The sequence below is a fragment of the Leptonychotes weddellii genome, chromosome 5, assembly GCF_054177405.1.
Source record: "Leptonychotes weddellii isolate Sample4059 chromosome 5, ASM5417740v2, whole genome shotgun sequence".
In the NCBI taxonomy this organism is placed as follows: domain Eukaryota; kingdom Metazoa; phylum Chordata; class Mammalia; order Carnivora; family Phocidae; genus Leptonychotes; species Leptonychotes weddellii.
In genome coordinates this window covers 131,759,796-131,774,553 of record NC_138373.1, presented here as the reverse complement: position 1 = coordinate 131,774,553, position 14,758 = coordinate 131,759,796, and the positions used below count along the sequence as shown (strand labels likewise).

The 14,758-nt window shown below is 40.5% G+C and overlaps 1 protein-coding gene and 1 long non-coding RNA gene across 6 annotated transcripts in view; one reads left to right on the top strand and one right to left on the bottom strand.

Moving 5' to 3' along the window:
• Positions 1-1,897: 1,897 nt before the first annotated feature.
• Positions 1,898-4,043, bottom strand: LOC145721858 (uncharacterized). Its single transcript, XR_014145820.1, has 3 exons — positions 3,930-4,043; positions 2,513-2,683; positions 1,898-2,080 (listed from the first exon to the last, which is right to left on the bottom strand). It is a non-coding gene; the product is annotated as an uncharacterized LOC145721858 (long non-coding RNA).
• Positions 4,044-4,250: 207 nt separating this feature from the next.
• Positions 4,251-14,758, top strand: part of KITLG (KIT ligand) — an 87,127-nt gene continuing 76,619 nt past the window's right edge. For 2 of the 5 annotated variants that reach the window (XM_081822176.1, XM_081822175.1), the window contains exon 1: positions 4,254-4,460. Coding sequence is in view for 2 of the 5 variants with exons in the window: in XM_081822178.1 (XP_081678304.1) it covers positions 4,446-4,460 (15 nt within the window). In the remaining 3 variants the exon portion in view is untranslated. Of the gene's footprint in view, positions 4,461-14,758 lie in introns of all 5 variants that reach the window. The other 3 variants (XM_081822177.1, XM_081822178.1, XM_006738965.3) reach the window with 3 other exon arrangements.

The following is a 14,758-nucleotide window of genomic DNA, read 5'->3' as shown; positions in this document are numbered from 1 at the left end:
TCTGAAATGGGAAGAAATTATGAGGAACAGAAAGAAGGCCCTTGTCTGAGCAGGGGAGCACAAAATGAATTGACTTTGGAAAGGCAGCAAGGGGTCAGACCCTGGAAGCTGTGAAGCCTTTGCTAAAGTATTTATTTCTTTATCCCAAGAGCAAATGACAAGCCACCAAAGAGTTTTCAGCAGAGGAAGTTACATAATCAAAATGTGATTCTCCATTTCCATCTCTCCCAAAGATGGGAATGGATGGCAACCCTCTGGTCTGGCCTGGTCAGACAATAACAGTTTTAGTTTGGGGTGCCTGTTTTTTAAAGAAAGGTATTGAAAACAACATGTGTGTCTAACACAGGGCAGTCACAAAATGGTAAATAAACAAGAGATGTTTCACATGCATGAGACAAGACTTAACAAGACTTATTTACTAAATTAGACCTGTCTCGTAACAACAAAAAATATTAAACTGAAAAACATAAACTGTTTCCAACAATTAATCAAAACAGCATGATGGACAAAGTAGCATTGAAAGAATGCAAGTAAAGATGAGATTATCATGGAGAGACTTTCTTCAAAATGTACCAAATGTTGAACTCCCTGAACCCTATAATGGGAGCCTACTATTTTTGCAAGAAAACATTCCCCATGTCTCCTATCCACTTGGGGCATAGCCCTGATACTTGTTCACTTTTTTTTTTTTAAAGATTTTATTTATTTATTTGACAGAGAGAGACATAGCAAGAGAGGGAACACAAGCAGGGGGAGAAGGAGGGAAGAAGCAGGCTTCCCCGCGGAGCAGGGAGCCCGATGTGGGACTTGATCCCAGGACCCTGGGATCACGACCTGAGCCGAAGGCAGACGCTTAACGACTGAGCCACCCAGGCACCCTGATACTTGTTCACTTTTAAGTAGCTCCTGGTTTTCTTCTGCTAAGGGACTGGATACTGGCCTGTGTCTCCTCCAAAGGTCTGCATTCAAGGGAGATCTCAGTCTTTCTGACCCACTTTTGACCTCCCATGAGCTTGCTGGAGAATCTTTGAATTGCATACTAGCTCTTTCTAATCTCTTTGATATCTGCTTTTTATTCTCTTGACTTGATTTCAAATAACATGATTATGCAGCAAAACTGTGGTGAGCAATATGAAGGAAACAAAGGATATAGTTATGGATAAGAAAGTCAGTGATGATTTAAATGTAGCTAGAGTCATTGAGCTGTGCAGGTGGGAGGAGACAGAATTGAGAAGGGAAAAGGAGGGAGGAGGGGGGAGAGAGGGTGAGAGCACACTGTAGAAGATGAATATATTTGAGTACTGAGATGAATGACTTAGTTGAATAAAAAGAAATTCAGGTGAATTTCTGAGAGGTTCACCTCCTGGTTTCTTTAAACCTGGCCTAATTTATTAGCCCTTCCTTTCTATTAGTTTCATAAAATTAGTATGGTTAGATTGATGTTTGCCAAGTTTTTGTAATTCTACCAACTTCATGATTTTTGTCACATATGCCTTCCCTTAGTACTAGTTATTATTTATTTAATATTATACACTAAACTGTCTTTAAATTGACCCTTTAAATTTTTTTCTAAGAAACAACTTGGAATCATCTGTTTGATGTGATATATATGCATATTATATAAAAATATATACATTTTAATTCATACTCATTTGATAAAATAAACAAAAATATTAATCTGTGCACCACCTAAAATCATCCTGGGAACCTTTACAGCTATGCATGTCACACTGCTATACCCATGATTTGAGGCAAGGTCATAGAGCCTGCAGCAGGATCTGAAACAACCTTTTTCATACTCATTTCCCTTTCTATTATAGTAATACATTTCAGGAGTGTAGATCCTTTATGCATTATATATATATAATGTGATACACACACACACACATACACACACACACACACACACACATATATATAAAGTGTTTGGAAGATTTTGGCATAGCAAAATTACCCCCAAGGGCTGGTTAAAATTGGGATTACCTGGGTGGAGTCATTAATTAAATGATTTTCTAATGCTGTCATACTTCTGTTTTCAGGCTTCTTTCCACTTCTGCTTAAAGTGGTTTGCAGCACCATTCTGATTGAAAGTAAAAACAATCATTTAGTACTGTGAACTTTTCTTGCGGTTCTTTTTTTCAAACATTTATTTTCATTAACTATGGACAGGGAGGTGGTCTTCTAGTTGGGAGCTCCAGCCACGTGGAGCAAAGCACTTGCTGAAGGATGCACAGTGACATACCAAGTCCCCAAATTTGTTTGCTATTAAGTGAATGTGGCAAAAAGAATAATGACCCCCCAAAGATGTCAACATCCTAATCCCTGGAACCTGTGAATATGCTATGTTACATGGCAAAGGGGAATTAAGATTGCACATGGAGTTATTATTGTAAACCAGCTAACTTTAAAATAGGCAGATTTTCCCGGATTATCCGCAAGGCCCTTAGAAGTAGAAGAGGGAGGGATGGAAAGGAAAGTCAGAGTGGTTTGAGGCCAGAAGAACTCAACTCACCTTTACCGACTTTGAAGATGAAGGAGGCCATGAGCCAAAGAACGTGGACAGCTTCTAGAAGCCGAAACAGGCAAGACAAGGAAGTCTCCCCTAGAGCTTCTATAAGGCATATGTGGCACTACCACCAACACTTAGCCCAGGGAAATCCATCTTGGACTCCCAATCTCCAAACTGTAAGATAATACAGTTGTGTTGTTTTAAGCCATTAAATTTGTGGTTATTTGTTACAGCAGCCATAGAAAACTAACCCAGTGAACTTCAAATTTTACCTAGTTTCTGCTCTCATGGTTATAAGTTTGGCATATTTATTTTTTAACAAAGGCACACTGAACTAATTAATGCAAATTTGGAATCCTACTCTCATTAAAATACCTAATTCCTAAATTTATACATTATTCTTGTTCCCAAAAATTATTGATGTTATGTCTGGTTAACATTTTCTTTTAAAAAATTAACACAATTCTTTTTAATGGTCTCCAGTTACAAGAACGAAAATAGAAGGGTTTTGGAGAGGCAATAAAATCCTTGTTCTAAGTATTTTTTTAAAGGCTATATAGCCAGAGGGCTCTGAATTCAAATTAAGTTGTACCATTTACTAGCTGTGGTTTGGGAAAATTGACCTAAGCCTCTGTTTCATCATCCATAAAAATGGGAATAAAAATAATAGGACCTATACAATAGATTTGAGGAAAAGATTTACTAAAAGAATCTACCAAAAGTCCTATGCATGACACCTGGTATGTAATTAAGTGCATCACATAATGGTATTAGCTATTATCACTGTTTTTTCATTATCTTTCTAATTTCGAATATATCGCTAACAAAAAAGTACAACTTTCAAACACTTGCTGTTATCGACCTGCACATTTAATAATCTATGGCTTCTCTTTTAATGTTAATTTTTTTTTTTTAAAGATTTTATTTATTTGAGAGAGAGAGAGAATGAGAGAGAGCACATGAGAGGGGGGAGGGTCAGAGGGAGAAGCAGACTCCCCGCCAAGCAGGGAGCCTGATGCGGGACTAGATTCAGGGACTCCAGGATCATGACCTGAGCCGCAGGCAGCCGCTTAACCAATTGAGCCACCCAGGCGCCCTTAATGTTAATTTCTAAAGAAGCAGCAGTAAACCATTCTGAAAATAGCATCTCCCTTAGCAATACTTAACCCCGAGTCAACAATTTTTTTTAATTATAAATATTCATTGACTAAATTATTAAAAAAGAAAATAGAGGAGATAAGACAATGGCCTAACTACAGATTCAGATTCCAATTAAGCTCCCCCACCCCATCCCCGCCCCCAAGGCGGGGCGGGCTGAATTCTTTGCTAGGCACCCAGTGAACTCTTCTAGCGAACCGCCCCAGTGTAAAAGGGGGAAGCTGCCAGCTCTCGCTAGCGCGCGTCTGTCCCCGGGCGGTACCAGGTGAACCCCGGCAGAGCTGAGAGGCCGAGCTGGGACTCGCTGCACCCGGCACGCGGCGCTAGAGGCGGCTGCAGGTTAAGCTTCACCCTCGGCGCCCCCGTGGCTTCTCTCTGGTGTGCGCCCACGGCGGCCAGGCGAGGGGAAGCGCTTGGCCTGATTTGTTCAACTTCGGGGGCATTGGCCGCGCTCTGGCTGCCCTCTCGGGTCTCCCCGCCGCGCCCCTGCCCCGTCTCGCTTCCCAGGGCTCCGGAAGGGAAGAAGGCGTGTCCGGAGCAGGCGGGAGGGACCGGTATAAAAGTGTTGGCGGCGCGCCGGCCCAGGCTTCACTTGCCGCCCTGTGCCGGGACGAGGAGCGCCGCGGGCAGCACGGGCCGTGGAGAGGGCGCTGCGCTCGGGCTACCCAATGCGTGGACTAGCTGCAGCCGTTGCTCGTGCAATATGCTGGAGCTCCAGAACATCTAAACGGAGTCGCCACACCGCTGCCTGGGCTGGATCACCGCGCTGCCTTTCCTTATGAAGAAGACACAAGTGAGTAGGGCGCGCCGGGAGCTTGCCGCCTCTCTTAGAAAATCGCGCCCGGAGCCTGGGAGAGGCCGGCTCGTCTCGGCACCGGCTGCCGGGGCGTGTGGGGCTGTGCCCGCAGGACGAGCCAAGAGGTTGCGAGGGAGGCGGGCGTGGCGTGCGAGTCGGAGCCGCCCTGGCCGGGTGAGCCAGAGAGAAGGAGTGGGAGCGATGAGAGGGAGCTGTTGTCAAGTTTGGAGCCGCTGCCGTTAAGTTTGGAGCTGTCAGTCGGGAACCGCAGTTCCTGTAAAATGGAAGGATCTGCTCTTTGGCCGGAGAGTTAAGTTACCACGAGAAGGCATTTCTTTGCACGGGAGATATTTTCCCGTGGATTCCGGGAGATTACAAAACAGCTCCCAGCGCACCACGCTCGCTCACTCTCGAACCCAGGTTTTTGTGCAGCCCCGAGGTGGGCGCGGGGCTCGTGCGGACTCGGGTGCCGCCGCTCCTTAGCAGCGGCGCTCCGCAGGGTGGAGAACCTGCCCGGCCAGCCCCGGAAACTTGGCTCTGCGCGGTCTTTGCCAGGTTTGCGGCTGTGGGTGAGTTTCCAGGGAGCCATAGATGGGGGGTAATACCACCACATTGCACCCACCTTCTTCCAGTACAGAAGAGAAAAAAAGTTTGTTGTTGTTTGTTTTGTTTTTTTAAATAGGCACCTCTAATGATAGTTATTGAGGTAATTTCCCAGGGCAGCTAAATTGTGCATTATACATAAACACTGTGAGTAAAGCACCGCCCAGGGGTACAATTAGAATTTTTTTTTCCCCCTTGAAGCAGATATCTGGCTTATAGTTTGCAAGGGGCTGCCATGGTACTCCCACTCAGAGTTCCTTTCTCCATTGCAGTTCTTACCTCTTCCCACTTCTCCCCTTAGGAATTTATCTGTGTTATCTGCCCTGAGTTGGGTAAAGCTGCCCTTTCACCCCCCAAGAGGATCTATCAGAGATTGCAATTCCGAGGGGCTGGAAGTGGTGGGGATAAAAGAAAATTGAGAATTTGTCCAAATCGTCTGTTTAGAGTGAAGGTATCCATGTGCTGAAAATGCTTTACTGAATGAATTGGTTCCTATCCTGTTTTAAATTGATGTGTGGGCCTGGGAAATGTACACATTCAGAAGGAAGTAGGAAGAATGGAGCCCAATGCACAGGTGGAAAGGGCAGGGGGAAGGGACGTTTCCTGGCAGAAAGGTTTGTGCAGTTTGGAGGGCAGCTGCCCAAGACTAAGGAGGGGAGCACAGGTTCCTGGGGCAAGCAGGTTAGTTTATAGGCAAAGCATTGAACACCACACCCAGGATCACCACACTGTGCTGTTGAAATGTGAATGTTAGAGACTGGCAGCAAAAGAAAAAGTTGTAATGTAATTATTTGACTTGTACAAGCTTTTTGCTTTGTGGAATAATAAGGGCAGGGGACCAATTCTTGTTACAGTAGCATCTCACCTGAATGGTAGTGGTGAGAGCCGGTGGAGAAACCGCTACCTTCTAGTTCAGGAAAAAAAAAAAAAAAAAGCCTAAACCTTCTTATTTAAACAAGAACACAGGAGACAGATCAGGTTAATGTCCAACACTCCAAAGGGAGACGATGTACTACCATGTCACTTTGAGAGTCAGGAGGATTGATGATCCTTGCACCCTTGCTTTGCAAAACAAATGTGAGCTCTGTAATCTCCTTTCTCGCTTTGATTAAATGGCTGTGTAAATCGGATTACATGGAATAATTCCATTGAAAACTAGAAAGAGGTTGATCTAGCCTGAAATGCTGTGGCGTTAGTGACTCAGTGCTGCCGACCAGGGACATTTGAGACTAAGTATTTTAGAAATGTGACCTGCTCCAACCAAGTTAAAGTGCAAGCCCTTGGGGGATCTTGCTGATGTTAAAGGATTTGCAGGCAAAGGAGGGCAGTGCCCTTGTTGAATGAAGGCATTCATTGCCTGGGATCTAATGACCTTCAAGGTTTCCTTTAAGGATACTTCTAGTAATTCCACATTCTTGCCACTGCAAAGGAAGACACTTGGAAATAGTAGGAAATAAATAAAATCATGGAAATAGGGAGGGGGATTAGATCCTCCTTCAAATTGTTAAATTTCCTAATCCAAAAGTTAGAAAGAAATTTTCTGTGCAATTTCTATGTGGATGGAGAATAGCATAAGGAAATTATACATTAATAAGTAAGGTCATTTGTTCTACTGCATCTAATGTTATCCTTGCCAGGGAGGAATGTCTATTAATGTTCAACAGTTTAAGTAATCATTTATAAATATGGCATCAATACCAGAGTTCTATCATAAGACAATGATTCTGTACGTTTCCATTACCCAAGATACAAAATGAGAATTTAATAATAGTAATAAGAATAATAAGTTTTAACTTGAATTGTAATTTCTCCAAGAATCCCAGAGACACACAGGTATTCTGGCTTTTCACTCAAGCCAAGTAAGTGTGGAAATTCCATCAACAACCACTTGGGGTTTGATAAATGATTCTGTCATTTATTTAGCTTGGGTGATGGACTTCAGTATTTGGAAAACAATTAAACGGGCAATAGTCCTTAGGAGCAATTGTAACAATAAATTGAGTCAGGAGCCTACAGAAATGAATGTGCTTTGCATCTTTCTGATTGTATTTTATTCATATTGTGTGGTTTTACAGTTTCTGAAGAGAATTGTGGCACTGGTTTAGAAAGAACATCTATTTCAGTATGTAGTTGTTTTTTTCAATGTAATGCTCTGATATACTGGTATATTAAATAACAATTGTGCAGCATATTTGGCAAGACCAATTAGAAAAGAGCTGTCAGTTTAATGGGCCTCGCGCCATGTTTATCAATGTTGTACTCATATTTTAGTTTTGAGATGGTTTGTGAGAGTTTTCATTGACTGCTGTCAGTTTTAGAAATACTAAAACAGGAAAAATTCATCTTGCAAACAGTGTAGAAAGGCCATTTTAGGCACACATTAATTCTCAGAAGAGAAACAAATAGAATGCTTGTTAGTTTATGTTATTCCAAAGAAAATTGGAATATGTCTTTTTTTTTGTCTTCATGAAATTTGTCATCTGTGTGATGATGCAAGTTTTTAGAAAAAAATTAACATTTATGAAAAGAGCATTTTTAAATTTTGTCCTTAAAGTCACTCAATTTGGAATGCATGCTTTGAATAATTCTAATTTATATACTTTTAATTGATACATTCTGCCAAGACTTTAAAAGTGCTAAGTCAGTTACATTTAATAGAAAACAAGGAAAGTAACCATATGGAAATCTGAGGGCCTGAGCCAAACCAGTTAAAATTGCTAAATTTTATTTATGTCTAACTACCAATTTGAAGATAGCAATTGTGTCACATTTTTTTCTTTAATTATAAGTGACTGAAATTCTCCCATCACTATAAATAACATAAAAAAAAAAAATCCCTGCCTAAATAGCTAGTCAGAATATTGGAGGAAAGTTTCTTGCATGGTCCATTGAACCCCATTGCATGTGCCTTCCCCATCCGTCTAGGGAGTACCTAAGCTATAATGGAAAGATCCTAGGCTCTTGCTTTTGAAGACTTAAATTCTGATTTCTGTTTTACCACTGGTAAAACAAATGACCCTCAGGCAAATGGTTAAACTTCTTAGGATTTACAGTTTATAATCTGTATGATGATTATCAACTAGTTATAAAGATTCTTCTCATGTGATGATTGTAAAGAATTAAAATTTTATATAGGTCTTTATCCCAGCACAGTGGCTTACTGTAGTTACAATCAGAATTTATTGCCCCTGAGAAGAGAATCGCCTTGCCGGCAACTTAATAAGCCAGTGAAAAACTGGCTATTGCGTCTAAATGATGCTTAACCAGCAAAGCAGAGAGACCAAGTTTTTATAAAATCTGGATCTATGGATTCAGTGCCTCCCATTAGAGGTTGTTATCTGTTTACAGACTGTGATTAACACACATCAAACTAGGATTGTGTGAAAACAAAGGCACTATGTGGCATGAGTGATGTTTAACCTTTCAAGTTTTTCTTTAAAGGTAAAACTAAATAAGAGCATTAGAATTGAAAATAAAAGTAGAAACTGGAAATATTGTTACCGTATCTGATTCAGTTCCATACTTCCAGACTCTTGCTTTCTAAGTTGCCTCCGTGTGATTCTGAGAGTTTATTGTAGACTAAAGATACTTGCTTTTCTGAGTGAGGCCACGCATTCATTTCTGCAGGGTGTCCTTAACCTGGCAACATGCAGTAACTTTTTTTTTTTCATTATGCAAGTTTGTAAGATTTTTTTTTTTCTTTTCTCGATTACCTTAATGCTCCCCTTTGTAAATTAGGGTGTAAAGCATTTGGATATAAATCTGAGGAATGATCTTTTATCTTTGATCTTTGATCTTTATCATGTACTGGAAAAGAGTACATGAATCATGAGCAGATGCAAGAGACTCTTGGTGTTAGTCACCTGTGTAATCAGAACAGTTTATAAAACAAATTGAGGGAACACCAGGATGCTTTTATAATCTATGCTGTTTTCAGAGTTATTTTGTATAGACTTCATTTCATAGAAACCATTGACTATAGCCTTACTAATTTATAGATGCAGCAAGATGTTTTTGCCTTTTCACTTAAGTATGTGTATACTAAAAACTGTTTACAAAGGTTAAGAGTTTGAGAAAATTGTCATTATTTCATCTCTACCTATTTCCTTCCGTCCAGAAAAAAGGAGATGGGTGGGGCCTCATGGTTCTTTTTTTAAAATCACAATGTATGTCATCTAAAGAAAGACTGTTCTTTATGTAGCTCTCTTTCTCTTTTGGCTACATTTTACTATTTTTCTAGGTTGCCACATTGACTTGGATATTAGGGGATGGAGTTCTTTTACTAGCCCAGATACTAAGTTGTATGACTTGGGAAGGCCTTTTAATCTCTTCCAACTTGGATTTCCTCAACTGTAATGTGAGAAGGTAGGAGTAGGTGATTTCTAAGCACCTTCCAGTTCTAAAATTTTCGATTTCTAAGATACTAGTAAAAGAGGTTTGAACCACATGGCATTTAGGCTTCCTTTGATTTGGAGATTTATGTAGCCATTGCTTTGGTTTGGTATGAATGCAAATTATAACCATTGTTTTATGATTATGAACCGGTCAACGGGGAGAAATGAAAGAGATTTAAGTTATAGGACGTTGTACTTTTAGCCATTTCACCTACTACTTGATAATTCTCTATAATAAGAATGATATTTATACTTCCTATTTTAGCAATATCCATAGTTGAAGAGGATCTTTCTCTCTTCTTACCTTTAAATTCTCTAGGGGAGGAAGAATCCTAAGGCAAGGTCAGACAGACAGAGGAGGTATAAACGCTTTTGTAAGCGTTTACAAAAGGTAATGAATGCCTCCCAGTATTTGCTTCTCTTTGCTGCCCCTGCAGTCTCCAGCATCTATGTGCAGGGAGTGGAAAATGGAGAGAGTCCGGTCATGCAGGAGAAGTCTTAGTGGGCAGAATCAGAGGAATGGGTCCTATTCAGTGCAGATCTGGCTCCAGTCTTGCCCAAGTGTTGGGCAAGTCTTGGGCAAGTCATGGGCAAGTCACAGGCAAGTCTCTGAGTGGTAGTAGTATTACTGTGAATCGCACCCTAGAGTTAATCCTGAGAAGATAGTGAAGAGGAGGGGTCTGTAGCTGGATGCACAGAAGCTGAAAAAAGAGGGAGTAGCCCTGTTGCTTGAGGGAAAAGACAGTTTCCGTGGATGACCCTTGGCTGAGTCTTTCCTTGCCCTGGCTTTTTGCAGATCTACTGGAGTCTTCAGAACACCTCTCGCCTGCCCGCCCGCCTTCTTTCCTTAGCTTCTCTCTAAAACTGACATTAGCTGAGGTTTGGGGCAAGCCTAGTAGCCAGCAAGAGGTTTTCCTTAGCAGTCAGGAGCCATGACAGTCCTTTTCTTGTTGTTGACATGAGAATATTAGAAGATCAGTTGGACCTCTCCTCCAGACAACGGACCATGGATTCCTCAGAAAATATGGTCATGACAATGACAGTAGGCTCTTCTACTCTAAATGCCCACAGAGTCAAGTGAGCTCTACCTACTAAAACAGACAAAACAAAAGGCAGAGATCCAGAGAGTTAAACATGTAGCAGTAGCTATACACCAGCGACCTGGATGCAGGAATTCAGCACTTGACTTTGCAGGTGTAGCTATTGCTTTGGGGCTTTGAGTGCTGAGGATTAGAATGTGGTCTTGATGGGGGCAGTTAGGGTTCCTTTTCTTTGTTCCTGGTGCCCAGACCGGCAGCTCAAAAATCCAGCAGTTGCCTTGCAAAGAATGCCTTGCTCCCGTGGAAAAGGGCAAGAGCAAGAACAAACCCACTGCCAGTGCTCACTTGAAAAAGCAAGCCTCGGTCTCTTTCACCTTTACAGAAAGGGCGGTCCCCATTGCATAATGTGCCTCCCCCTGCAGACTTGAGAGGCAAGAGCACAGCCCAGAGCGGGCCCTTATGTTTGTCTTGTATACACACACTCTGTCGCCCTTTCTGGAGCAAAAGTTCATCTTCTGAACAAAAGCCCCGTAGGTGCTAAGAATTTTTCCCTCTTTTTTTTTTTTTTTTTTTTTTTTTTTACCTTGACATAAAATCTCTGAAGCCAGTGACCTTTCCATTTTAAGTGCCTTGACTAAACTCCAGGACGGAGACTCCTCTCATAATTGGCTTGTTTCTCCTCATGCAAGCATTTGAACGGTATACTAACCAGCTCACCTATAGAAATGACAATTTAATAGTGGCTCTCTATTGTAAGGGTCCCTCTTGTGCAGTTTTCCACTGCTTCTTGGGGTCCCTTTCTCAATGCCCTCCTAAGCAACTGCCTTGTGAAAACACACAGATTCCTTGATTTCCAAGAAGAGTGTTGAAGAGAAAGTGGGTTGTGTTACAAAGGCCTTGCGCCCCTCCTGGGATGTGTTGTCCATATGGATGGCTATCAAAATTTGTATTCACTGCAGACCTTCAGATGAGAGCAGAGGGAGGAAGGGTGGCAAGGTTTCATATGAAATGGTTTCTAATGTGATCTCGAAAACCCAAGGATTACAAAACAAGCCTTGGCAGTCACACATCATTATTTAGGGTTCTGTGTCAACCTACACTTTAATGCTTCTGAAATAGTCAACACATTAGGGATTTACGTTTTTGATGATCAACTAAAGCTTCCTGTGATTGCTTTAGTTTGGATCTTCTGGTGATTTTAGAAAACTGCTCTATTTATTTGGCCCTGCCCAGACATCTCTGATATGTTGTTCCATTAAGTAGAGGACGGACCAACACGTTATTTGACTGTTTGTTAGATAAATTATCACAGTAGAGGAGGGTGGCTGGTGCTTTCTGCCTCCAGGTGGTCTAAAATGGGCACTTAACTGCAGGAATAAAAAGGGAGCTTGAAAACATTCGTGAAAAATGAAAAGCAGGTTTTTAGCATGTTTTTAATATTAGATAAAATAAATTCTATGTAGAAAAGCCACAGGGCCACAAAACAGGGTTTCTATAATTCTTGTTTTGGCAATAATTGTAACAGGTTTGTTTTTTTTTTAAGTTTTAAAATTTTTCATTTTTTTAACCCCTGCCCAGGAAAATATTTTTAAGATTTTAGTATGTTTGTTTATAATGTTCCATGACCATAGTACTATGTCTTAACAATATTTAGAAAATAGTAGACATCCCCCCACTATTTGAAACTTGGATCTTTTTTACTCCTAAACATTTCAATACACTTTTAAATCCCAAATTGATTTGACCATTATTTGTACTTCTGTACAAATGTCACACACAAATGATTCAGCCTGAAGAAAGGAAATTTACTGTAGTTCTGTGTCAAGTGTTTGACATTTAAATGTGTGGCTGTTTTAAATAGTTTCCGTCACTGTTTTATAAAATCAAATCACCCTCATACTAAGTTCATGCCAAATGGCACTTAGTAGAAAACTGTTCCAAGATCAATTAATTCATAGAACTTTTCTTCTGGGAGGTAGGTACTATTTTTTCAAATCCCATTTCACAGATGAGGAAACTGAGATAAGGTCTTTCTTCTGCCAACTCCAAGTGGTTATTGCCAAGACTAACACCCAAAGAGATTTAGCTGGCCCAACCACAGTGAATCCATGAGGCTTATTCAGTACCCCAAAGATACAAATTCTGTTTATAGAAACATTGAATCAAAAAAGAAAAGCAGTTCAGATATTAAAACAGCTGCCAATGATATTAATTTGGACAACAGGGGCGCCCGGGTGGCTTGGTCATTAAGCGTCTGCCTTCGGCTCAGGTCATGATCCCAGGGTCCTGGGATTGAGCCCCGCGTCGGGCTCCCTCCTCAGCGGGAAGCCTGCTTCTCCCTCTCCCACTCCCCCTGCTTGTGTTCCTGCTCTCGCTGTCAAATAAATAAATAAAATCTTTAAAAAAAAAATTTGGACGACAAAAATTTCATGATTCTAGTTGCCTAGCAGAGTGGCTTATATATAGTAGATGCTTAGTAAATACATATTGAATGTTGTGGAATGAGTAGATACCTGATTCAGGTTGTTCGGTGCTGATATATTTTTAAGAAGCTTTTTTTTTTTTTTTTAAACAGAAGGCAAATTTTAATTACCATACTGAGTCTATTATACAAACATGTGTCTGGTTGATGATTGGAAGGGCTAGTTGGTTCACCATTTGCAGCATTAATTTTCAGTGAATATGCAATATCATTTACTAACCAAAACAGGAGACCATGCAAGAAAATAGAAAACATTGGATTGAGTTCTAGATCAAATATATTCTTGGTTCTGCCACTTATTATCTGTATGACTTGTAGTAAGTGTTTTTCTCTGAACTTTACTTTCCTGATCTTTAAAATGGGTGCAGAAATAACTACCTATCATAGTATTGATGTGATGATTAAGTAAGATAGTGTCTAACAGTACAGTGACTTGCACTTAGTAAATAATCATTTCATTCTCTGCTAGATTAGTGAATCATGAAGCATTACCGCAAATCCACATGCTGTAGGGAATAAATTCATTATTAGTAATACCTGGCTTTGGCTATAAGACTTGCATTCTGAATAAATGAATTAAAATAATCCTTAGAGATTAATGCCTTAACTGCCTTATTTATATATTATCTACTTTATTTTTTTAACACTCATAAGCACTCTTAGTAAATTCAACAAAATTTTCCCCCAATTTGATCTCCTTTACCTTTCTTCCCTTTCTGAGAAAGGAAACAGTTGTACAAAATAGGCCAAAAGACAAGCTGCTTAATGAGAGAAAGAATAGCTTATTGAATAAGGAAATGATATGACTAGTTAATAAGTTAGTATCTGGCTGCTCACCATGGATGAGGCACCGTGCCACAGACCGCACAGGTATCTCATTCGATTCTAGTCAAAAGAAAAAAAAAGAAAGAAAATGTTAAGAAGGAGATACTGATTTTTTTTAAACAAATACGGAAACTAAAGTTCAGAGATATTAAGAAAATTTGCCCAAGATTAAAAGGAAAAAAAATGCAAGTAAGTGGAAGAGCTTGGTTTACAAACCAAGCCTGTCTAATTCTAGAGACTAGATTCCTCCTAACCACTGCAATAGAATGCACCCATATTTAAGTGTAAATGTACGTATCCATGCGATCTGAAAGACCCGAGCTTGTGTGTGTGTAGATGATGTCTTTTAATCTTATATGGGCAAGACTGAGAGCAGGCAAAGTTGAGTGTCTGCATGAGGGACCAGTGCTTCTGACCACCACCTCCTCAGCACTGCCCAGGAGTGTAAATGGTTGTGATGAGCAACAAGACTCCCGCAAGTCAGGGAGCCTGGGCTTGGTCACCAGCCTCTTCCACCCCTCTGTCCTTAGCCATCAAATGCAGGCCTCATCTGTTGTGAGGGAGTCCCCTTAGAAACTCTAAAAATGCCTTTTACTTTATGGAATTAAGAATTACTGCCAAATCCTTGGTGTCTTTCAAAGAAAATGATACTGGTTTTGGCAGAGGGCAGATTTTAAAATATTTTAAAATTGTGTTTCAAAAAATTTCTTGGGGGGAAAAAAGTGATGCATCAGGGATTACTTTAATCAGTTTGCTCTGACCCTCTTTCATGCTATTTTTGAAGACAATTTTAAGTGGCTGTGATCACATTAGAAAACTATTTAATAATAATGTCCTTATGCTTATGTCTGGCTTTTAAAACCATCAGCCATCTAAGTTGTGACCTTTGCTTTGTAATTCCTTGTCAGTTCAGTCCAAGTGCATGAACAGTAAAAATCATTTTCTACCCTG